General features: G+C 42.5%; 1 protein-coding gene across 2 annotated transcripts in view; it reads left to right on the plus strand.

Moving 5' to 3' along the window:
* ADCY2 (adenylate cyclase 2) overlaps window positions 1-26,423 on the plus strand; it is a 201,854-nt gene that overhangs the window by 94,409 nt on the left and 81,022 nt on the right. For both annotated transcript variants that reach the window (XM_068931363.1, XM_068931364.1), the window contains one exon: window positions 3,200-3,349. In XM_068931363.1, coding sequence (XP_068787464.1) covers window positions 3,200-3,349 — 150 coding nt within the window. The remainder of the gene's footprint in view (window positions 1-3,199; window positions 3,350-26,423) is intronic.

Raw genomic sequence — 26,423 nt, forward strand, 5'->3', positions numbered from 1 at the left:
CAAAGGGGATGAACCAGGTTTAGGCAACACTGCCTTTGTTTCAGCTGTCCTGTACGTTTTCTGCTGCTTAGTCACCATGGTTGGTTATATGCTTTTCCACAGCTCAGGCTTGTCCTGCTTGACAGGAGTCCTAACGATGTTGTGCAGTGTGTTTAGGTGCCCCTTGATTCCCTTACAGAGGCTCTTGGCAGCAGTTTTATCTGCAGTGCTGGTCAGAGCTCCTACGACACGATGCAGAATTTCTCACTAGTAGAGCTACCACATCTTCTCTTGGCATCCAGCGTGGATCTGGCGGCGGAGCGGGGGAAGACAGTTGTGCAGTCCTAGCCTGGAGAAATGTCTAGGCAGGAAGCTAATCTGATTCAGGGTTTTGTTGTAGGTGCTTCAGTCCAGGTAGGATTAAGAGCGTGGGATCTTCTTTTCCGAGCAGGTACCTGACAGAGGAATAGGAGGAATCTTTTTGCACAATTGCATATTAGTTAGAGCACTTGCTCAGGAAGTGGGAAGCTTTGGTTGAAGTTTTCCTCAGTCCAGAAAATTTGAACCTGTTCCTCCTAGGAGAATGCCTATGAGACTTTAGAGCAAACCTGGGATGGAGCACTTCTACAGCCTGTTTGTTGAAGCCACAGGCCACTGTTCAGAAAAAAATGCAAGTTCTTCGAGAAGGGAGATACTGAGCAAGAAGTAATATATATATGCTTTTTTTGTTCAATTACATTTATTATATTTTCCTTTAAACAGTCTATGATCTTTATGTGTCTTGCTCTTCAGTGACAGATACAGAAATAGCCACTGTAGCAGCACCAGACAGCGAGCGAAAACCTTTCAGTTTGAGGATGAGTTAGAAAACAGTTCAACCATTTCTGGGAAAATTGCTCTAATACCCAGTGACACATTTCTGAATGAACTCCATGCTGGCCAAAAGAATTTGCTCTCTCCATAATCCTTCATACACCTACGTTAGAGCTACAGTAAATAGCTCTAGATATCTATGGCTGAGATATCTGACTTGCCTTTGAGCAGCCTAGTTCAGGTACTGGAAGCCAGCGCAGAGCTTCATGTGGGCTGAATTACGCCATTGAGAATGTGCCAAGTCTGGTTAATTAGCTGCCTTGCCTGTCAGTCACTTGTTTCCATCTATTTTCTCACTTGAGCTGGTTCAGTCATAAAACTGTAATCTGTTTTTCTATGGCTGTGAAGATGATACTCATAATTTACTCCTCCATCTAGCTCTCTCAGTATTTTCTTTATTTGGATTGGTTGTATTCCTGGTGTTTTGCATTAAATAGCCTATAACTTTATGAAGTGTACAGCTTTTGAACAACGAGCTTCACATAAAGTTTCTTTTTGACAGTATGCTGTCAGTTACTGTCATCAACTGTTAAGTTAATGTGTTTATTTTGTTAATAAATCTTCCTCCCACATATCTGAGAATTTTCTGTGCCCAGCAATCTTTATTTTCAGGCATTTGTTCCCATTTCACCGTTTCATTGCGTAAAATAGTAGCTGTGTTGGGCAGCTGGAGCACGCTACCCCTGCACTGTAGTCTCTCCTAGTCTATCTACTTAGTAATAGAAGTTCTTTGGAGAAAATGAGAAATGTAGATTTTTATCCTTGTTTTTATATTTGAATTACGTATTTTAGAAAATTTTAAAAACATGATCTTAAAGTTCTGGGGAAAGAAAAGTTTTATCAGACTGAAACACGTCAATCCTGTTGTTGCAAAGCTGTACAGTTTCTGTTTCTAGCTCTGGGGAACCGTGAGAGATTAGACTTCAAACATATTGCAGACGGAGAAACAGATATCATCTTTAACAATGTTATCATTTGTGAGGAAAATAAAAGCAGTTCTTGAAAACTGCAATTTTAAAATGTTCATTTATAAAGGGAGCATTGAAACTTTATGTATCTTTTTGTGAATAAAGAAGGATTTCTGTTAATAGGAAAATCTGTCTCTTTTCTTTGAACCTCTGTAGCATACCATCTGCCTTTTTTTCTGGCATTGCTGGCTCTTTCACTACTAGCAGTCCACAAGAGACTGATCTGATAAGTAGGAACATCAAAAAGAACCGTGAATGATCACTGTGGAAATCTATCATGAATCTCATGTTTGGATTAACTGTGGAGAATTGATGAAATTGCAGCCTCCCTTCTTCCTCCCCACCTTCCAGACCACAAGCACTACGTGGTATAGTCCTTCCCATCCAGGCCATGTGGAGCACTAATGGCCTTATGGATAGGGACCCACACTGACCGTGGTGCAGCTGGATCCTCAACCTCAGTTCTCTTGTAGTATGATCTTTTTTACTGAATTAAGAATTGGTTTCATTTCTTTAACGTGTTAATTTTGCTCTGATTCGCCTAGGGTGGGTGACTGATTCTCTTCTTTGAAGTGATAAGATGGGGATGGTTGAAAGTGCTAGCATCACCAAGCAGTATACTGTCCTTTTTGCAGTTAGAAGTACAGGAAAGAACTGCCTCCATCCTCTCTTGCCTCCTGGCTCTAAAATGTTCCGTACAATTAATAAACAAAAAAAGATTCTTGAAGCAAACTTAATTCTCATGTTCATGTATTGTTGTGCCCACTGAGCATCTGGTCCTGAACCTAAATTTTATTAATTTAGCTTTGTGTTTTAGGCAAATTTTGGTAGTAGATAAAAGTGTATTCCAGCAGAGAGAGAGATCTCACTTTCTTACACATTATTGACCATCACCAAGGTTAATACTTAACAGCTGGCTGTAGGATAGTAGTGGGTCAGGCTGAGATAAAATGCTGGTCGGGCTGTTGATGTAGGTGAATCTTTTCACCTTTTGATCATGTGGCACTACAAAAGAAACTGTTTTGCCGAAAGAGCTTGGCATGACTTCTGGTGATGTCATTAGGAGCCATAGCTGTCATTTAGCACCAGTAAATGATGTTCCTACCTAATTAATACTCAGCAGTGGATATAGAACATGAACTGAATTTCTTTTTGAGAAAACACATACCTCATTAAATAGGCAAACGTGTGGTTCATCAGCATTCTTATTTCATCCCACGTTAAAATGGTATTATCTTTGGGGACTTGGTCTCTCATTCTGAAGGCTTTGTAGAAGGTGAACCTTTGCTAGACATAAACTTCAAACAAAAGCTATATTCTGCTAACTTGTGTAAATAAATTCCCTGACACTTGCTCTTTTTTTTTCCCTAAATCCCTAGATATTGGCAAATGTAATCATTTTTATCTGTGGGAACTTGGCAGGAGCGTACCACAAACATCTCATGGAACTTGCGCTGCAGCAGACCTATCAGGACACGTGCAACTGCATCAAATCCCGTATCAAGTTAGAATTTGAGAAGCGACAGCAGGTAAAGTCACTATCATGTTTGGATCTGTTTTGCTGTTTCCCCATTATCCCCCATCCCTCACTATATAGTCTGGTTTGCCAATGCAAGAACACTTACTGAATTACTGAAAGGTACTTAACAAAGTGGGCAAAGTCTCTTGAACAGGATTTTGCACAATTTCCATCAGAAGTTAAGAAGGTATTATAATTATTCGTGTTGCCATATGCATGTTTTCTTCTATTTGATTTCTGAAAATGTTTTACGATAATGGAAGTTGAAGTTGCTGTATCGACTCTGTTTTCACATCTCTCTTTTGTTGTCCTCATAGGATAAGTTGTGTGATGTAACATTTATGCTTTGGGAATCAACAGCTCTTTGTGCCCAAGAACAGTAGTGTGAAATCATTGCCATAAGGCAGTACTGCACTGTTTTTAAAGTATTTCAAACTACAATACTGATGAATCATGTGATGTAGTTCTAAGGGTCAGGTGTATTAAGAAGAGCTAGGGGAATTGCGTAATGAGACTTTCTGTCATTTACTGCAGCAGCTGAATAAAAGGCTTCTCTGATTGCTTTATATATTTCTTCTTCTGTTTGCAAGTTCTGTACAGTGCCTATCATCCTGACAGATAGGTACTTCATGTAAAATAATTTGAAATGCAAATTAGTGCATCAAGTAGTAAAGAAGATAGGTGTATTTTGCTCAGAAGGTCTCCAGACTCTAACTTCTTTGAATTGTTTAGGGCTGGAGAACAGAGCCTTCATGGACACATTTCTATTGCAGCATATGGTGCATTTAAATATATGTCTAGTACGTCCCAGCTGACCTTAACTTTTGTGCCTGGGGATTAGCGTGAGAGTCCAGTATTCTCTGACCAGGTTCTTTTAGATATTCCACGCATATGGAGAGTGCAGTGTTTAATATAAAAGTTTATTTTTAAAGAATTTGATGTTACACGGGATTTTTGATTTAGCAGAGTGATTCAGCAATATACTGAAATCACAATTCAAGTGTATACACTTAACAAAATCTAGCTAGACAGTTCAACCACAATACCAATGTGATTGCCATTACTGATCTCAAATATGCTCGCTGTCATGATGCTGGGCGTCTCCAATTGCTGGGAAGGAATACGTGGATAAATGCCAACTCAAGCCCGTTGCTCTCTTCGAAATTTCATTGTTAGTTGTTGAGGTTTTATATTTTTTGTTGGGCTAAGCCATGTATACACTTCCCCCACGCTGATCTGGCTGTTCTCAGGGAGACCTTCACATTCTTTTGGACAGCTCAGAAGAAACATTTACATCAGGTCTAACTACTTAACTGGCTATTTATCTGACACAAAGATCACCCTCCGGCCCTCTTTGTGTTGAGATAAAGTCAGTTCTCTGTGCAACAGCAAGGATTAAGGAGCCGCATTCTGCACTGTCCTTGAGATCCAAAGGGCCACCCCTCTGTCTGAGTCTTCTCCCATGAATAGGGGCTATTTGTTGGTCACAATAGTCTCACAAACACCTGCAGCCATTTTAAATCAAGGTTTTCAAGATCCGCTATCAATACTTTAGAAGACAAAAAGAGCAAATGAAGAGGCCGTACCAGGACTTTAGCAGGTGTTACCTGATCCAGGGGCTAGCCTCATTCTGCAGTGGCTGAAGTTGCTGTGGCGGTCCTGACGACCCTCACGGACGTGGCTCTGGCCTGCCCGGGGAAAAGGTCAACCACAATCTTACTGGACGTGACACGGCTTGCCGACTGCATGAGCGGGGTCCGGCTTTGCTTGTCTTATCCCGTTGGCTACGTGAGCGCTTGACGGCCAGGGGAGAGCTATCCAGTGGTTCCCTCCTGAGCCAGCGTCTGCGCTCTCCCGGGCGTTGTTTTAAGGCATGGGCCCTGTGAGGTCCTCTGGCCTCGCGTGAGGTAGCAGGACCGAGTGGTGGCAGCCTAGCGCCTGACCTAGCTCGGTAGATCAGGCTTGCCGATATAAACCTTTAGTTCACTAAAGCAGAGTGAAATTCTTCGTGTAGGCGGTGAGTCTGCTCAGTCTTCCGGAACCGCTGGACCTCTGTCTATGCTTTACCCTGGCTGTGAGCTGGAGGGACGTTGGTGGCGATCGGCACATCTGTGGGGCGTGAGACCGGGCAGCCTAATGTACCATCGGCTGTACCAAGCCCCTAAATCCGGCACTTCCATCTAGACGCAGATGTGGCCTTCGTTCTCCAGATGACCATCACTGGCTGTGACGTGGGCGGACGGGCCACCTCCCAAATCTAACCCGGAAAAGGAGCCCCATCGTGGGGTTCGATAAATAGCCTTAAGGAGAACGTAGTACAGTGAACAGAGGCTTTGATTATTAGATGCAAGATCTACATAAGGCACTATTTTCGGGAGAGGTTGTATAAGGGCAGTCGTCTGTAAGTTTCCACTTCTCGCTCCATGAGCTGCGTGCAGTGCATGAACAGGCTTTGTAGCTGATCCCATGCAATGCACGCATTTTTTGCCTCACATTCCTCTATTGAAACTGTGAATATCGCCAAACTAGTTGCAGTGGGACAACTTACAGGTGCAAGGCAACTACTGCCAGGCTTGTGGAAGGAGTACCACTGCAGGACAGGGAGTCTCTAGTATGTCTGCCAGAATTAGGAAAATATGTTCCTGGACACACTGTCAATAGGTAAAATCAAAGAGTAAGGAAGATGCTTGTAGAAATCAGTAGTTAGGACAGGCATAGTGCTAGCTGGTATTTTCAGCAGATTTGTATTATCTGTTAAACACCATTAACTTCTGTGGAAAGATATCAGCAAGCAGTTTTGATCTCCTGATGCTTCTGAAGGTCTTACAAAAATTGTCAAGAGCCTGGCAATGGAGAAAAGCAAAAATATTTACAATCCTATGTCAGATGCTTGTTCTCTGTTATCTGGAGCGGCTAGATTTATAATATGCTGGAGCCCAGCAAGATGGATAGCACAACAGCCATCTTTCGTTAATAAATTGTGTGTTTATTAAAGAATGCTAAAGAAGAGAATTGCACCTAATTTGTTATATATCTAAGTAGATATAATCATATTTGTGTTTTGATTGAAATAAATATATCACACACAGCTAGCTAAGATCCATCTGCACACCTATAAGTAGTGTACTGCAGGTCTTGATTTGTGCATTTTTGGTGCTAATTAATAGCAGATGGACCAACAACAGATTAAACTCAGCTAGGCCCCCCTAAAAAGGGGGGCAGAATTCTATGAATATGTTACTGTTTGTTTTTCTTTTTCTGACTCTGAACCACTAGATCTTCTGAAATAGATATCTTCAGGCTTTACCCTCTCAACTCCTTAATAGGCCCTTTGTCCCGTTTAACAGTTTTTCCAGCCCAAAAGAGAAGCAGGTGCAGGTCCTTATTAAGACACTTATGAATGCTGGATGTTTAAATGTGAACATGTGAATGAGGATTAATTTCTGAAGATTTTTTTCCTACTCGAGTTAATGTAGTTATGGAATACAAAGTTTGCAGACTCAGAGAAATGGATGTACTTTAGTTTATCTTTTAATACTGCCTTGTTAACCAAGCAATACAGGAGCCGGTCCATGTTGTTAGTATTCAGGTAGCAAAAGTCAGTCATATTGTTGCATAGGATTGGGATGCACTGAAATGGTAGGAGCAGGTGTGTATTAAAAAACGCTAAGCTTATTTTGATCAAAGCTTTTATTAGCCTGTTAAAGGCTGTAGCATGACCATTGCTTTTCCATCTCTTGCACAAGCAAAATTTAATTTACTTCAGCGAGAAGTATTGTTTTGAGAATAAGGCCATACAGATGTAGTCAGCTATTACTTTTCTTTGTTGTTGCTGTTGTTTATCTTTGAACAACTTTTTGGAGAACGCCATTTTGGTAGTATTAATAGACAAATATATTGAATCGCCACTCAACAGCTATGCCAATGGACTGGAGAGAAGCACTGAATTCAGTATTTATGAATGCGACTGATGTGCATTAATATCTGGTGAAATGGAGGGGTGTGAATAGATGGACCCAGATACCAGTTTGAAGTACTGTACCCATGCAGCTGTGTGTTTCTGTCGGGGTGCAGCAGGGGCTGGCTGCTCCCTAAAGGACAGGGAGCCGAGGTGGTAACGTGGCTGGCCGGGCGGGACCCGGCCAGCCGAGACCTCGTCCCATGGTACCCAAGTGACGCGAGTCCCTCAAACCTGGTGGTGGTGGCGAGGATCACCCAAGAGTCCAGATCATCAGGGAAGTTCATGGTGACGAAGCAGGTCTGAGGACCAGCCAGGACGTTGCCCATGGGTTGAGGTCCAATATATACAAAAGAGGAATGTGAAACTATTCTGACCTCCTAAGGTGAGCAATTTCGTTTCAAGATACCCCTTTAAAATAGCCTCATAACATTATTTGTCCCACGGAGACAGCCTGGCTGGCAGTTTGCAGGGATAATGACTCACCAAGTTAGAGATCTTAGCACTGACAAGTGTTTAACATAATTACTTTTCTCTCTCTCTTCTGGGGAGAAGACGTATTATGAGACGTAGGAAATACGCTTTGAGAAATTCTTACAACGTAGCAGGTAGCTGTTTGTCAGGTATTGATGTTCAGTGGGTTCTCTAGGATGCTATCTTTAAAAAAGAGGCAGTATAATGATGGTTTTAGAAACAGCACTCGGGTAGCAGATTGAAATGAATGAGGTTTCAAATCATTGAGTGGGATTTTAACTTTTTCACTGAAATATGGTGAAGCGATACCATTCATTGCAAGAACTGAAATACTTTAAAACTACTGCGAAATGAATGTCAAGCAAAGAAATCTCATAAATTGCTGACACTTGAGGTTCTTAGCGAAGAACAAAAATGTTTGAAATGTATTATTTGGAACCAATATATAAAGTGTGAATTCTTCAAAATTCAGTTAATGCATTTTAAACTAATATTTTCATGAACAGAGAAAAGTTTAGCTAAGGGCTTCCTGGCTTTTTGTTGTTGTTGTTGTTTTTTAAATATAGCTTCAGGATTACTAAGCAGGAGAAATGAAGACTGGCTTTGGTCTTTTAGAATTTTTTTTTTGGTACTCCAAGCTTGTTTGTACATGTATGCAGCAGTAATACGTAGATGAGTGGCCAATTCTTTATGTTCTCTACACATCAGTACCAAAATTCTAGACTGTTCTGAGGAGGAGCTTAAGTAACCAGTTCTGCATCTCAGATCACGTGGAAGACGGGCAGAAAAGCCCAGTTAATGGGCATGGGGTTTCCAATGAGGAAAAGAAAGAAATACTATTTCAATGAGCCACTTTGATGGTCATGCTGTGCCAAGGCAAGGCAAACAGTTGTCCTGTATTCTGCCTGAGCATGACTTGTTTTGCTCTGGTTTCACTGGGGTGCTTCTTAGCTGTGATACATAAAGTTTTGTATGGCAAATCAGAAGAAAAAGCTTTGATTTAGTTCTAGTTTTAAGTATGCAAACACATCTGATATCATCTTATCAACAAAAGCAACAAACTTCCAACAGGGTTTTTCTCCCCTAAATTCTGTTTATGCTCCATTCTGTTACAGTTCTCTTGCTACTCTAAGCTGCGTAGATAAGACCACGTCTATGTTTAGATTAGTCTTTGCTTGTGCAAAAAGGACTTGAGTTCACATCTTGTATTTCCCGTTGGGAATATCTTAATCACCGGGCTGTAGGCCATCCTGCAGTGAACCTCTCCTGCCGGTGCTGTCCCTTTCATTGAATTTTTATGGGCATCCCTATTTGGGCAGAGCTCCCAGAAACAACAGGGCTCGATCTTTACTCCTCAGCAGCAGGATAAGTGCAAACTGCATGTACACCATTATTTTTCGTCCTGTGTTGGACGGCTCACCTCAGGCTTCAGTAACTGCCTGCAGGGTGGTGCCTAACACCCAACGCAGTTAAACCCTGCGCATCAGTAGTGACCCCCGGGAAGGTGGCAATTCCTGCTGTACTCACTGTATACCTCGAGTGAAAACTACACACTTGCAAACTGGAAGCTGCTACGACATGCTGCTTTGTAAACCTCAGAGCCAGACAGTAGACATTATATGTTTTTCTCCAGGAGAACTGTTGTATAATGCACAATGTTGTGAATACTATTTGGCTAACAGTCTAGTACCCCAGACGGTGGAGCTGTCAATACGTAACTCAGAACCAGCTGGCTTAGCGGAGGGAAGCTGCAGAGAGGCATCCAAACCTGCTGATCTCCCAGATGGGGTGCAAGAGGTTTCCCCAGAGTCTTACCCTGTAGGCATTTCCCCAGAGTCTTACCCTTGCCTGCATGCAAATGCATGAGGTAACCCCACCTGGCCCCACAGCAAGTGCTACCACAGCTAAAAACAGACCAAGGCAAGCTCAGAGTAGTCAAGAGATCCTGTGTTGAGTACAAAGCCTGTGGCGTGATGGTAAAAATCATATTTCTGGGTTACAAACGCCCCAAGCAACCTCATCTCATTTTCAGTTTAGCCCTTTTTGGAAAGAAGATGTTGGACTGTAGCTCTCCAGAGGCCCCTCCCAGCCTGAACCTTTCTCAGATTCTGTAATTTTCTTTAATGTTTTTCCCATAGTAGAATGTTGTAAAATACAGGAATACGGTGATTTCACATAGAAATGGAAAGGAAATTATCCCCTTGAATCACATCTTACAATCTCAAATGCGTGGTGCTCATATCAACAAAAATCCTACCAGCTACTACAGATACTATCCCAAGTTTCTGGTGCTGACTCTTTGCTTACAGAAATGTAACCTGAGAAGTGATGTAGCCATTTTTGCTCTGACTGATGAGAATAATAGTAGCTTTACAAGAGGAGTATATGTTTGTTATCAAAAGTTAAATGTTTTGAAAATTGCATAGGGTGTATACAAATCCACCCATTGTCACTTCATTAGGTTTAGCTTGTCCTGGATAATGTAGAAATGAACTTTCTCTCCTCCTTTTCATCCTCACCCTTCAGTCACTGAGAAGTTATTTCTCAGAATTGAAGTGGATTATGTGAAGAGGATGATGTTTCAATAAGCAGAACATTTTTGCTCTTCATTTAAGAGTTTGAAATCAATCTTCTCTAAATGTTCGGTATTTTGACAAAAATATGAAGTTTTAATTTCAAGAAAAATATAAATAGGCTCCTCATTACTTTCTGGAGCCTTAAAAGCATGTTTTTGATTCTACATTTCAGAATTGCTTCTTTATCAATTTCATGCTAAGTCATTTCACATAAACTACATATTTAATAAGCAGATTGATAAATAGAGCTAGTGATTTAAAATTAACAGTATTGTATAAAGATCTGCCAGATACGGAAATATTTAAAATAAACTATTGGAAAAAGCAGATCACTTGTTCAGGATCCAAAACATGGTTTTATGAACCTGCTTTGAACACTCAGGTTAGATAGGTCCAGTTGTCTTAGTTTATGTTTTGAGCTATGACACGTTTTACAAAGTACATTTCACTGATAAATTTAATATGACTGATGATAACATGGTGATTTTAACTGATACATCAGTCCTTTACTGGGGACATTTTGAAAAGAGGTCATACAAGATTTATGATATCTTTTGGCTTTTTTGGTGTAAGTTATCCACTTCATTCTACAGCAGCTGTTTTGTACTGTTGTTTCTATTCATAGTCCCCATAATGTGTGCGATGGGCGCTTTTGATGATTACGATGAGGTGCAATGTGTGAAAGAGATAAAATACCGGGTCAAATTCAGCATCTGCATTGAGCAATAAAATAGGAAGCCTGGTTTAGCAGTAAAGGAAACAGCTTTAAGTATAGATCTTCAGTCGCATGCCCCTATAACAGTAGTCTGATATGGAAGAGTGGTCTTTATTTCAGTCAAAAATCACTGCGTTGTGTGTTTCTCAGAAACATGGAGAAGTACATACCCATGATGCAGGTCAATCATTTTAAAAAGATGATTGATTTTTCACTTCTTTTTGTTGGTGTCAGTGGTTCAGAGCCAGTTATTTTTGGCCTCTGATATATCAGCACTTCATCAGCGAGTAAAATAGATGGATCGCAGTGTCTTCAATCACATTCTTTATTTACTCTCACTCATATATTTAGCTTTTGCTACTGCTGCTGGGACATAGGATCCTACTGCCTCTTCTACCATGAGCTCTGTGCCTTGTGATTCTTCGCAAGAACACTCTGTGAAACAGTCTTTTCGGAAGAAATGCCAGTTCTGGACTGGACAAGTGCTGTTAAGTGCAGAATGATATCGCCAGCTTGGCCCAATTCACCACCCTTTCCCTTCTTAGGGGTATATTTATAAAGCTCAGTGCAGCAGAGCTAGACGATCTGTTTTTCAGCTCTTTACGGCAAGGTCTTGCACTCCCTAAATGTATTCTTGGGGATTGGTTTGTCACAGAAGTGGAGGTCTGCAGCATGGCTACAGTGGAACAACGTTCTTTCTAATTTCTGGGACATATTTAATTTCTGAGTATCTCTGGAAATTAAGGCTTTTGGTGTATATAAGTGCGAGTAAAGAAATCGGGGACAATAAGTAGGTCTCTCCTGGCAACAGCAGTAGAAATTTTGTCTTTGATAGTGATTGCGCACCAGTTACTGCATTATCCCAAAGATTTTTCCACTTCTTTAAATAGTCTAATTATCTTGATAGCGTCGTTACCACGTGCTGTAAATGTATCTCTGATATTTACCCCTCTTTAGTACTAACTGTGATGTTCATTCACTTCAGTCGTATTTGGAAGGGTCTCAGGATAACCCATTGGCTTCTAGTATTCAATTAGGAAACTGGATTTTAATAATTTCTTTTACGAAGAAGTGCTACAAAATTTGAACGTGTTCAATATTTGAGAATAAAAAGTATTTCATTGCAATATTACCAAATAAATATGTCATTTGTGGCAAAGAAGATGGTGGCACAGTGAGAAGGACCTTGAAAGCATTAAGTAGATGGATTTATTTTCTGTTACCTCCAGTGTACCATAAGAGTCTATTTCCTGGATGAGGTGGGGTTTTTTGTTCTTTGTTTCTTTGCATACCTACTGAATTATAGTTCTAGGACCATGTTTTTTAGTGCTGCAAACATGTCAGTGAAGCCTTTGGGCAGTTTTCAGTTTACCTGGCAGCAATTGCCTTTGTTTACGTCTTGGTTCTGTCTCACACTACTTGTTGGTTGAGTTGATGTTATCGTACTGTTAGGCACAGCTTTGTGTTTTGAAAAAAAATTGGGATAATAATCTTAATAATCTTAATAAACTTAATATGTACTGGCAAAGAGAATTCCTGATTCCTATGAATTATGATATATATCTCATTATTAGAGGAAGAAATATTGTCACTGGAAGTCTAGCTATCTACGTGAAGACACTTGTATTCTTCACCATTTTGAAATAAATGGTTTAGCAAATAACCTGTAGAAATATGCTTCACAGGGCAATAGAAACCCTGCAGTTCCTGAAGATAATGTTTTTTTCCTACCTCAGGACATCGAAGAGTGAAAAAGTCATTTACCATTTCACAGTGAAGTAGCTGAGATTTCAGCTGTTTCTCTAAATGTGTTGATCACAGCTGTGGTAATTTATTAGATTTAACATCCTCACATAAACTGATGAGTCAGGCAGCTGTTTTGTTTTGAGAGTAAAATGCATAGTTTAAGCAGATACTAATTGCCGCATTTTCATGATAGACTGATAAATCTGAGGCAATATACAGCTGATGGGCAAATGTTAATTTTTGTCGCGCTGCAATTTTGTCAGCCGATTCACAAAAACTAAAATGGATAGCTAAAATGCATTTCTTTTTAGAAAGAAAATATTTTTGATAGGCAGTCCAATGTTCTCAATTGTAACTGTTCCCATAATTAATTGCCTCGTTTTTTAAATTGTCATGTTATTTCTAAATTGAAATTATTTTAATACAGCCAGAATCCCTTTGTCTTTATTATGTCTTCTTCAGCTAAGAGTCGTCTACATTAAAAAATCTTCTCTACAGGCAGAGATTACAGGATATTGTACCTGTGACAATTTCAAACAGATTTTGATGGCCCAGAAGCCTCTTTTTTCTGCTTACAGAGCTGCTCAGTCATATCGTAAACATCCTTATAATATTGTTAAATGGCTTGGACATCTTAAATTGTTCTCTATACTGAGGAATTTCCAGACATTTGAATGTTCTTGCAGCTTTTTTCTGAACTCATTCATTTTTTCCTATATCATTTTTGTAGCAAGCATATTTGAACACACTGTTGTCACTAATGCTCTCAGTAAATATTCTATAAAGAGGCAAAGGTCCATAAAAAGTCTTTTACAAGTTGATAGGTCACATTGGCCTTGTTATCAGCAGCATCACACTAGGAGATACTTCTCGTTTGGTTAATAAGTGAACTCAGCATTCTTTCCAGAATGATTACTTTCTAATATATAGGCCTCCGTGTTGTAAATAGGTGCTTTGATTCTGGGTAGATATCTTTCGAGTATTGTAAATACATTCTGCATTTTTGTAGCATTGCTAATCATCCTGTTATTCTTTATGTCATTTCTGAATACCTTTTTTTCTTCAAGTGATTGTCCATTTGAGCATTTATGCTGGCAATGCACATGTTCTAAAGAACTTAAGTTGGAGAATTTTTAGCCCGATATACTCTTGTAGCCTTCCTCCTCTGTATCACGCAAATGTGCTAAGGGGAGAAGTACGCTCACTGCCTTAAGGTGTTCTCAGCAATCTGGCCAAGTTGGAACACTTCTCTGAAGTTTGTATCCTTGCCAGTGACCTGCTTCGATATTACTTCTAATCCTTTTCCTATTGTCAGGCAATAACTTTTCTCTTTTTGTAATATCCTGTTTCTTTCCTCTCTTCTCTTCACCCTTATTTACAGTTTCCCTGAATCTGAAGGGCTTCAGGCTATAGGAAACACAACCCTTTTGTCTAGGGAAAACAGTAACCCTGGAAAATGTACTATTTCCAGGTGCTTTAAATCAAAAGTCCATTCCAAGGGATAGATGTGAACGCTAGAAGCCCACTCTGCCCCATTCTAGGTGTTTACCTGCCTGCGTGTTAAGTTCAATTTGCCTATAAGAACTGCTGTGAAGAAAGACATAAGCCTCAGCAGGGACTGACAGACAGCTGTCAGCTGTTTGGGCTGACAGACAGCTCTCCTGTGTGAGGTGTGCTGTGGTTGACCAGTTGCGTCACCAGATAAAGGAGTTACAGGAGGAGGTTAGTAGGCTGCGTAGCATCCGAGAGGATGAGCGGGAGATTGACAGGGCGTTCTCGGAGACTGTTCAGCTCTGGGAGTCCCCTGTCCCCACTGCAGCGGAGGTGTCAGAGGGCTCAGCACCATGTGTAAAGGTGCATCATAACGCTGTTGAAGAGGGCTGGAAGCTGGTGACCTCTCGTAGAAAGAGAAAGGCTCTTGCTCCTCCTCAAGACTTACCCTTGAAGAACAAGTTTAGCGCCCTCCAAGCCGAGGAGGAGCTTGGCATGGCTCCAAGGGAGGCAACTGGCCTGGCAGACCCTGTGCCGTGCAGGAACCCCCGGAAGAAACGGCGAGTGATTGTTGTGGGTGACTCCCTACTGCAGGGGACAGAGGCACCTATCTGCCGACCTGACCTCTTGTCCAGAGAGGTTTGCTGCCTGCCAGGGGCTCGAATAAGAGATGTCGTGGAAAGACTGCCAAGGCTTGTCCACGCGTCGGACTACTACCCTCTGCTGATCTTCCATGTGGGTGCTAATGACACGAAAGGCAAACTGGAAACCATCAAACGGGACTTCAGAGCTCTGGGAATGATGGTCAAGGGTCTGGGAGCCCAGGTTGTTTTCTCCTCAATCTTGCCTGTGAGGGGAAAGGACAGGAGGAGGAGTAGACGAATTTTCCAAGTTAACAGCTGGCTGCGCCGCTGGTGTTGGCAACAGGGCTTTGGTTTCTATGACCATGGGACCCTGTTTGAAGATCAACAGCTGATAGGGAGTGATGGGATCCACCTTACCAAGCGGGGCACGCGTGTCTTTGCCAACAGATTGGCCAGCCTGGTACGGAGGGCTTTAAACTAGGCAAGATGGGGGAAGGGGAGTGGTATAGTGGCAGGGGAGTCAATAAAACACCGCTCAAGTCAGGATGCCTCCAGCGGGTGCATACAACCAGGGGAGACAGCATGCAATGTGGCTATGGAGGATCCTCTTGCACCTCTTCTGGGAAGCCTGCATGCTTGACTGGCTCTCTGAAATGCCTGTATACCAATTCACGCAGCATGGGGAATAAACAGGAAGAGTTAGAGATCTGTGTGCGGTCGCAGGGCCATGATCTCATTGTGGTTGCAGAGACATGGTGGGATAGTTCACATGACTGGGATGCGGTCATGGATGGCTATGTGCTTTTTAGGAAAGACAGGCCAGGAAGGCGAGGTGGTGGAGTTGCTCTTTATGTGAGGGAGCAACTAGAATGTATGGAGCTCTGCCTCGGGGTGGATGAAGAGCAAGTTGAGAGCCTATGGGTAAGGATTAAAGGGCAGGGTAACATGGGTGACACTGTTGTGGGGGTCTACTACAGGCCACCTGATCAGGAGGAAGCCATAGATGAGGCCTTCTACAGACAGCTGGAAGAAGCTTCACGATCACAGGCCCTGGTTCTCATGGGAGACTTCAACCACCCTGATATCTGTTGGGAAGACAGCACAGCTAGGCACAAACAGTCAAAGAGGTTCCTGCAAAGCATTGATGATAATTTCTTGACTCAGGTGGTGGAGACGCCAACGAGGAGAGGTGCAATGCTAGACCTTCTACTAACGAACAAAGAAGGTCTAGTTGGAGATGTGAAGGTTGGAGGCAGCCTTGGCTGCAGTGACCATGAGATGGTGGAGTTCAGGATCCTACGAGGAGGGAGCAGGGCAATGAGTAGGATTGCAACGCTGGACTTCAGGAGAGCTGACTTTGGCCTCTTCAGGGACCTACTTAGGGGAATCTCCTGGGGTAGGGCCCTAGAAGGAAGAGGGGTCCAAGAAAGCTGGTTAATATTCAAGCGTCACTTCCTCCAGGCTCAGGATCAGTGCATCCCTCTGAGGAAGAAGTCCAGCAAAGCGGGCAGAAGACCTGCATGGATGAGCAAGGAACTCCTGGCAAAACTCCAACAGAAGAAGGAAGTCTACAGAATGTGGAAAAGGGGACAGGCCACTTGGGAGGAATACAGGGACATTGTCAGAGCGTGCAGGGATGCGACAAGAAAGGCTAAGGCCCAGTTGGAATTAAATCTGGCAAGGGATGTCAAGGACAACAAGAAGGCCTTCTTCAAATACATCAATAGCAAAAGGAAGACTAGGGAAAACGTGGGCCCGCTGCTGAATGGGGCAGGTGCCCTGGTGATGAAGGATACAGAGAAGGCAGAGTTATTGAATGCTGCCTTTGTTTCAGTCTTCACTGCTAAGGCCAGTCCTCAGGAATTCCAGACCTTGGAGACAAGAGAGGAAGGCTGGAGAAAGGAAGACTCTCCCTTGGTTGAGGAGGATCAGGTTAGAGATCTTTTGTCTAAACTTGACATCCATAAATCCATGGGCCCCGATGGGATGCACCCACGAGTGCTGAGGGAGCTGGCGGATGTTATCGCTAGGCCACTCTCCATCATCTTTGAAAGGTCATGGAGATCAGGAGAGGTGCCTGAGGACTGGAAGAAAGCCAATGTCACGCCAGTCTTCCAAAAGGGCAAGGAGGAGGAGCCAGGAAACTACAGGCCTGTCAGCCTCCCCTCCATCCCTGGAAAGGTGATGGAACAGCTCCTCCTGAAGGTCATCACTAAGCATCTGGAGGACAAGAAGGTGATCAGGAGTAGTCAGCATGGATTCACCAAAGGGAAATCATGCTTGACCAATCTGATAGCCTTCTCTGATGGAATGACTGGCTGGGTAGATGAGGGCAGAGCAGTGGATGTTGTCTCCCTGGACTTCAGCAAGGCTTTTGACACTGTCTCCCATCACATCCTCCTAGGTAAGCTCAGGAAGTGTGGGCTAGATGAGTGGACGGTGAGGTGGATGGAGAACTGGCTGGATGGCCGAGCGCAGAGGGTTGTGGTGAATGGCACAGAGTCAAGTTGGAGGCCTGTGGCTAGTGGTGTCCCCCAGGGGTCAGTCCTGGGTCCAGTCTTGTTCAATATATTCATCAATGACCTGGAGGAAGGGACAGAGTGCACCCTCAGCAAGTTTGCTGATGATACTAAACTGCGGGGAGAGGCTAACACCCCAGAAGACTGTGCTGCCATTCAGAGGGACCTGGACAGGCTGGAGAGCTGGGCGGAGAGGAACCTCCTGAAGTTCAACAAAGGCAAGTGCAAGGTCCTGCCCCTAGGCAGGAATAATCCCATGCAGCAGGACAGGCTGGGGGTTGACCTGTTGGAAAGTAGCTCTGCGGAGAAGGACCTGGGAGTGCTGGTGGACAACAAGTTAAACATGAGCCAGCAGTGTGCCCTTGTGGCCAAGAAGGCCAATGGTCTCCTGGGGTGCATTAGGCAGAGTGTTGCCAGCAGGTGGAGGGAGGTGATCCTGCCCCTCTCCTCAGCCCTGGGGAGGCCTCACCTGGAGTACTGTGTCCAGTTCTCTTGTCCAGTACAAGAGAGACATGGCACTCCTGGAGAGAGTCCAGCGGAGGGCTACCAAGATGATTAGAGGGCTGGAGCATCTCTCCTATGAAGAAAGATTGCAAGAGCTGGGCCTGTTCAGCCTGGAGAAGAGAAGATTGAGAGGTGATCTCATCAATGTGTACAAGTATCTGAAGGGGGAGTGTCAAGAGGATGAGGCCAGCCTCTTCTCCGTGGTGCCCAGCAACAGGACAAGAGGCAATGGGCAGAAACTGAACCACAGGGAGTTCCATCTGAACCTGAGAAAAAACTTCTTTCCTGTGAGGGTGACAGAGCATTGGAACAGGTTGCCCAGAGAGGTGGTGGAGTCTCCTTCGCTGGAGATATTCAAAAGCCGTCTGGATGTGATCCTGGGCAATCTGCTCTAGAGGACCCTGCTTGAGCAGGGAGGTTGTACTAGATGATCTCCAGAGGTCCCTTCCAACCTAAACGATTCTGTGATTCTGTGACTCACTCCTCCTTCCCTTGGGAGCTTCTTTCCTGAGATACATTTCAGCTGCATTGCAGCCATGCCTGTGCCTGGCCTTTTATCCTGGTGATCCAGACCCTGACCCATGGACTTGACTTTCCAGCTTCATTTCTGACCTACCTGTCACTATGGACTTGGCTATCACTGGCTTACTCTGGTTACCATCTCCAGATACGATCCTGACCCTGACTTGCTGACATGGCTTCACAGCTCCTTGTTGGTGAGGTCATGGGCACTGCCTGCCTTGCTGTGACTCTTGGCTCCCAGCTTACCTTCTCTTGGAGAGCAACGTACCCTTCTGCTCCCTGACGGTGAGAGAGAATCTAACAGGTCTTATCCAGAGCTTTACCAGCTCATTTTCAAACACATTGTGTTTTGACTCTTTCTTGTTCTTTAATCCACATCCTTCTTCAGGACAGAAGAAACAGATGTGTCCAGAAAACATTTTCTGTATCTCAGGCAAAGGTTCAGTCTCCTGTGAAATTCATAGGGAAGGTGTTTCTCCGTCACTGTCCACTCCTTTTGGTCTTGAGAACTTCCAGCCCTAAATGGATCCCTCCTAGCTTTGGTGACTCTACCCAATTTTGGGAGGTTACAGGTCATCCAAGGAAGGCCGTCGACAGAAGGAGGCGTGGGAATATCTCAATGCTTAACAGACAGGGGCTCCCATGAATCTACAGGTTAACATTTTAAGTTTTTGGAGCAACCTTTTCATACTGTATCTCTTTTCACAATCACTGTATGCAAACTGGGTGTAAATACTGAACAGTTACGTTCTTGCCCCAAGCTGCTACTTCTGTAACTGAGAGGCACAGGTCAGAGAAGCAAGCTCGTGTTTAACCACTAAGCAGGCTTTTCCCCAAGGTTTGCTTAGTCAAGAAGGGTCTTTCAATTTTTCCAATTTCTCCTTACCATGAGACAGTTATTCTCTGGCTCCTAGAGTCTGACTAAATGTTACCTTTAAAAAATACTGTAGGCCTTTTCTGTGTAGCCACATGACTCACAACTGCCCCAGACTGGCTTCTGGGCTGGTTGTGCCAAAATGCCTGTACTCCATTGTTTCTGATCTGACCCTTTTATCAGTGGACTAAGGCATTTTGTCTGAATGTGGAGCACAGCTAGTTTGCTGATGTTTTCAGTATCATTGGCTCTGGTGTACATGGAAGAGCAAGACCAGCAGGTTTTCTAAGTACTTGACCCAGCATCTCTAGTACATTATCAGCCTCTGTGATCACTTTCAGAATCACAAGAGTCATGGAATAATTTAGGTTGGAAGGGGCATCCAGAAGTCATCTAGTCCATCTTCCAGCTCAAAGCAGGTCTAATCAGATCAGGTTGCTCTAAGGATGGTGATGTTCAAACCACCCTGTTCGTGTAACCTATTCCAGTATTTGATCACCCTCATGCTGAAAAATCTAATTGGAATTTCCCAAGCTCCAGCTTGTGTCCATTGCCTCTTGGCCTGTTGCTATGCCAAGAAGAGTCTGGCTCCATCGTCTCTGTATCCTCCAATCAAGTAGTTGTAGACAGCCATATGGTCTCCCCTTAGCCTTCTCTCCTTAAGGCTGAACAGGCTGAGCTCTCTCAACCTCTCCTTGTACCTCATGTTCTCCAGCCCCTTAAACATCTTGGCCCTTTGCTGGATTCACTCCAGTATCTCAATATGTTTATTATACTGGGGAGCCCCAAGCTGGGCAGAGTGCTGCAGATGCAGTCTCACAAGTGCCAAACAGAGAGGCAGAATCACTTCCTTGGACCTGCTGACTACAGCGTTACTAATACAGCCCAAGATGTGGTTGGCTTTCTTTGCTGCAAGGGCATATTGCTGACTCACATTCAACTTGTTGTACATTAGGAACCCCAGATGCTTTTCTGCAGAGCTGCTTCCCAGACAGCCATCCCCCAGCCTATATTGCTGCATGGGGTTATTCCATGTCACTATGATTGCTTGTTAAAACAAAACTACTTCTTTTCTCAGGGCAAAGTAAATCCTTTTTTGGATCCATCATTGCAAGATGGATTTTAGAATGTTTTTGCACCTTTTCAGACAAGTAGCTGGTGAACTTGAATTATCTTTGGAAATTGTAGAAGAGCACGCCTGTGGTCTGCACCACCTGCTCATGCCTCTTTTGTTCTGTCAGTTCATCCATCAGCAGTAGCATATTTCCTCTGGAAAACTCCTATTTTCTGTGAACCATCAACTGAAAAAATGGATCAGCATTACCAAGTAACATTTTCAGAGTAGATTTCTCTCATCCATCCCAGAATTTATGACTGGAATTCATGGCACATGCATCAGAGAGAGCTCAACAGTCTTGCAAGTCCACAAAATAGCGTAAAAGAGAGAATGTATTAGGGAAGAGGCTGTATTCCATTCACTCCTATTTAGGATCTGCACATTAACCCTTCCAGCCCACTCATCTCTAATTTGGGTAGTCAAAATTGAATAACTTGTCATCTCCTTCCTGAGAAAGATTTGCTCACATCACAGATGTTACTTCAAGCAAAAGGAGACGCAGTGTATACATCTGCTGCCCCTGTCACATTGGTGATGTTAGTGTGTTGCACTTGACTGCAGTCTACAGGTTTGTCTAGTGAGGTGCAGTCAGCTCCAAGTCAGGGAAGGTCTTAAATGTTTTAAAGGAGATAAAGACCTCTAGCAAGAATAGTTAGGCAGTCATACCATATACCATATACATCTAGGGCCAGTAAGTTGTTCCAGTTTTAGTCCTTCAGTTATCATGCAGATTCCGAGATCTTGAGAGCAGACTACCTGTGATAAACCAGATGGCAATACATTTAACCAAATTCTGACCAGTGATTTTGCAGTTGTGTGAAGAATTATAAATCCACTCTTCAGTCTCAGTCTCTGTTTCTGCCACTGTTTTTCAGTTGCTTAGATAAATGTACTGCTACTTAGAATAGTGTCATATCTGACTTACTGGTGCTGGAAACCCTAACTAGATATTACAGCATCCAGTTCTTGAGTTTTAGATGATCTCATAGAAGGTCCTTATGGATAAGGACCATAAGATTCCATAAGTTTCCACAGATATGTGATGTATTTTTTTTTTGGCCTGATGTGTTCAGTAATTCTTGAGGAAGTCCCTCTGCATGTGATTCTAAAGTCTCTTGTAGAATTAAGAATATCAGTTCTCTAGCTACTCAGGAAGACTTCATTTACAGCTATTTGGGGTTTGTATGTGTTGATAGGATGGGTTTCAGGTTTCTGTCATCTACCTACAGCATGTTTTCTTAGCAGATTCGTTTGGGTTTTTTCCACTGGCTAGAGATCTGATATTTGTATATCCCAAAACCATCCTACAAATAACTTCATTACCAAGCATTCCTTCTTCTCTGTCATTTCAGTTTGAGGCATCCTTAGTTTTTGCTAGAATTTTCTGTTAAAAGGCACTCAACAGCTAATCTGAGAAGTTTCATGATGAAAAGTAAGTCTTGAGTTAGTCCTGAGCATTGTATGTGAGTATCCCTACAAGGATAAAAAAAAAATCACAATAGTAATATTAACCATTAAAAAAAGAAGCAATGTAAAAATAGGAAAAGAGCAATGAAAAGAGCATTTAGGGAACAACTTGAAAATTGAAAAGGCAGGCAGAAGGCATGCAGACTATTTAAACCACCACATAAAAGGCTTACAGCACAGGTGTAATATTTATTTTAAAGATGCTAAAGAGACTGAAAGAGAAATTATTGAAGAGCAGAGTAAAAGAGATTGCTAGGAATAAAGAGGATAAGAACAAGTACTCTGAATCAAAAAACATGACCATCTAGCCCAGGATCGTATATATAGCTTATGCCTAGCAAAATGTAGAAATTATAGGCATATGCATATAGTGATGCTTCCCCAATAATCTGTCTGAACACCAGGCGGTATGTGGCTCAGATGCTTAATAAACCAGAATTGATGTTGTTATGTTTAATAGTCCTTAATAAATTTTCCATGTGTGAATTTGCCTACTCTGTTTCTCAAGCTAGTGTGATTTTTTGACATCCACAAGTCCTGTGGCACACTTCCTTAACTCAGCTACGCATGGTGTGAAGAATTGTCTCCTTTTGTTTGTTTTAGTCATGGCCTAGGTAGAATTTCTTTTGATGCCTATTTAAGTTGGTCTCAAATAGTCGGATGCTCAGGTCATTGCAAGTCTACTTTTTTCTTCCTCCTTGCTACTGTCATGGGATTTTTCAGATTCGACAGTTACCAGCTTTCTCATTACATATCATCAAATGACTGCTCAAGCAATAAAACAGTACCAAACCCACGTAGCATTTTTATTTTTTTTCCTTTTTTATTTTATTTTATTTTATTTTATTTGTTTTATTTATAGCAGGTAGACTAAAATAGTCTATTCATGAGTTTACACAAGGTAATGAAATCTCAGGCTTTAATGATGGCTGACAAGGCCAGACATTCTTGCTTCATTAAATAGGAACATGCCAGTAGTTGTTAGAAAACAATGCTATGTAGTAGTGTAATGTAATAGTAATGTCGCACAGAAGATAAGTGGGGCACATACACCTGGCAATGGTGAGGGAAGCTGGAAGGGACCTTCCAGTGACAGCCTGTAGGTAAACTGTATAGTACTTATTATACAGACTGTATTTTATGTATTTTAAAACTGTGTCAAAGTGTTCTGAGACCTTTCTGCAGCTTTTCACAATCCACCTCCATTCTAGTTGTTATGAATGCCTTTGTAGCATCAGAAAAGTTGGCCTTTGTAATCGTTCCTGTCCGTTTTGTCACTTTGTTCTAGAAACCGTTCTACTGTCACATTAATTTATATCAACTTCTTTTATTCATACCTCCAAATGAATAGTTTTGGATCTTCCTGAGCTACTCTTGTTGTCGATAATTAAAGAAATCATTTAGCTTTTTGGCAGTCTTCCTTCAGTGCATCTTAATCTTCTTTTGGCCCCACCAGCTGTGGTTAGACTTTCTGATATCAGTGCATTTGAAAAATCTTTTATTTTTACTACTCTGAGCAAGTTGCTCCTCCAGAACTTTTTATATGCCTTTTAATGATTTTATGCTCTTGTCTATTTTTTTTTGAAAAAAAATGCCATTTTGGGCAGCTTTTCTTTATCCGATAGCAGATGTGATTCTTTAGAAATGCTTTAGTCAGAGTAGATACTGTTATGTACCTTCCACCACAACCCCAAGCTATATTGGCTACTGTGATCATCCAAATACGAGAGGACTGAAGGAAACTGAGAGCATAACTTGGCCGTGTTAAGTTCTCTTTGCTTTATTGATCACTTCTGGTTTTCCCCATGAGTCAGTCTGGCCGAGTTACCTTGAAGAGTGCCCTTACAGCATCCGAAAGCGCTCTTGAGCAGCCCAGGGTGGATATGCCTCGACAGCTGGGGCTACTTTGCTTTTGTTGATTGATTAAATAAAAAAGCCCTCATGATCACAGGGATTATGTGTACCTGTAATGTGATCCACAGTGACAATGCTGGAAAACACGTTTACTGTGAGTAGGTTTACTACAGATGAGTAACTCCTGATCTGTGCTTTTGCAATTTAGAGTTTGCTGGACCAAATCTGTCTGTGAAGAATGGCGTTTTAAATTAATAAGTCCATTACTGGCTGAATGGCAGGGCTCAGAGGGTTGTGATCAATGGTGCAGAGTCTAATTGGAGGTCTGTAGCTAGCGGTGTCCTCCAGGGGTCAGTACTGGGTCCGGTGTTGTTCAATGTATTCATCAGTGACCTGGATGAAGGCACAGAGAGACTCCTCGGCGAGCTTGCTGAGGATACAAATCTAGGAGTAGCATCTGATACATCAGAAGGCTGTGCTGCCATTCCAAGGGACCTGGACAGGCCGGAGAGCTGGGCAGAGAGGAACCCCAGGAAGTTCAACAAAGGCAAGTGCAGGGTCCTGCACCTGGGGAGGAATAACCCCCATGCACCAGGACAGGCTCGGGGCTGACCTGCTGGGAAGCAGCACTGCAGAGAAGGGCCTGGGTGTCCTGGTGGACGATAAGTTAAGCATGAGTCGGCAATATGCCTTTGTGGCCAAGGAGGCCAATGGTCTCCTGGGCTGCATGAGGCAGAGTGTTGCCAGCAGGTCAAGGGAGGTGATCCTCCCCCTCTCCTCAGCCCTGGTGAGGCCTCACCTGGAGTCCTGTGTCCAGTTCTGGGCTCCCCAGGACAAGAGAGACATGGCACTCCTGGAGAGAGTCCAGCGGAGGGCTACCAAGATGATTAGAGGGCTGGAGCACCTCTCCTCTGAAGAAAGACTGCAAGAGCTGGGCCTGTTCAGCCTGGAGGAGAGACGACTTCAGACTGAGGGCGGATTTCATCAGTGTGTACAAATATCTGAAGGGAGGGTGTCAAGAGGATGGGGCCAGACTCCTCTCCGTGGTGCCCAGTGACAGGACGAGAGGCAACGGGCACAAACTGAAACACAGGAAGGAACATCTGAAGATGAGGAAAACCTTATTTCCTGTGAGGGTGACAGAGCCCTGGAACAGGTTGCCCAGAGAGGTAGTGGAGTCTCCTTCGCTGGAGATATTCAAAACCTGGCTGGATGTGATCCTGGGCAATGTGCTTTAGGTGACCCTGCTTGAGCAGGGGTTTTGGACTAGATGATCTCCAGAGGTGCCTTCCAGCTTCAACCGTTCTGTGATTCTGTGAGTCCATGATTTTATCTGCATATTTGCAAACAAAATTTGCACTGATAATCTTCCTTCATTTTTAGATATATTCTTGCACAGTCAACATATATTAAGAACAAGCATTTGTTTTCTGGTACCATAGGGAGCAAAATATGTTCATCTTGTTATAGTAGCTATAAAAATAGAAAATGGAAGTGTTTATGTGTCTGGGATTATTTTTGCCACATACAGATACACTGCACATACGTCCAAGGATATCTGCTTGTTTTATTGCTCTAACAGGATAATTTCAACAAAATTACAAACTTTTACTTTCTATACAAGTTCTTTATGTGGAAGACTAATTTTTTGTTGCTCTATTAATATATGCTTCTCTAATGAGAGTTCATTGTTTATCTTGTGGATCTCTATGAGAGACTTTCCCTTCATTTTCCTCATTCTGTGCAGACTGTAGAACTAATTTTTCTTCCTTTATATGTATTTTCTAGAGTTATAAATTTATGCATGCATCTTCAATGAAGCTGAGGAACAAATGATATGCCATAACCCAATTTAAAATCAGTAGCATATGAATAACATATTGCTCTTAGCTGAAATCCCATTAATTTTGCATATAAAAAGCAATTAAATATTATTGTTGTTGTTAATGATTTTGTCCAAACTCCATGGAAAGATTCTCAATGATGTCAACAGACTATCATTAAAGGGCTGTGTAATGCTATTAATAGATATGCTGTAACTTATTCACACAAATCGTTGTACCAGAGTTTCTTCCTAATTTTTTTTTCATTCAGTCAAAATTATTATCCAGCCTGTCAAAGACATAAGTACATTGTTGCATACCATTGCATACATTAGCATTTTAAAGATATGACTGACTGAAGATGAATTAGTTGGGAAGTGTGAGCAGGATGAATGAAGATGCAGCTAAGAATAAAGGAAGTTGCAGTGCCGTACTTTAATGAATTTCTAATACATTTGGAATGCAAATGCATATGCAGTAGATGAATGTTAGAAAACTGATGACATCTCAGTAGAACTGCAGACATTTAGGATCCCTTGAAATGCAGATGGGTGTAGGATCTGCAAAATTTATGATTTACTATCAGGGACATTTAAAAAAAGAATCAAGTCAGCTTGATGCTTGTTGTAATATTGGTAAAAATATCAAATGTGTGTTATGAATATGTGTAGGAAAGTAGAGCAGTCATCCATTTTGAGGAAGAGCGACTTTTCCAGATTATGATATATATGTTGTAGCCATGTGACAAGCTGCTGCCTCTGTTAGGCATAGTGCTGATTTACAGTGATTTCCAGAAAGACCACGCTATTGTTTTTCATACTAGTAAGGGTAAAGTAAGTGGTCCGAGTGTCAGTGACAAG

The sequence above is a fragment of the Struthio camelus genome, chromosome 2, assembly GCF_040807025.1.
Source record: "Struthio camelus isolate bStrCam1 chromosome 2, bStrCam1.hap1, whole genome shotgun sequence".
Classification (NCBI taxonomy): domain Eukaryota; kingdom Metazoa; phylum Chordata; class Aves; order Struthioniformes; family Struthionidae; genus Struthio; species Struthio camelus.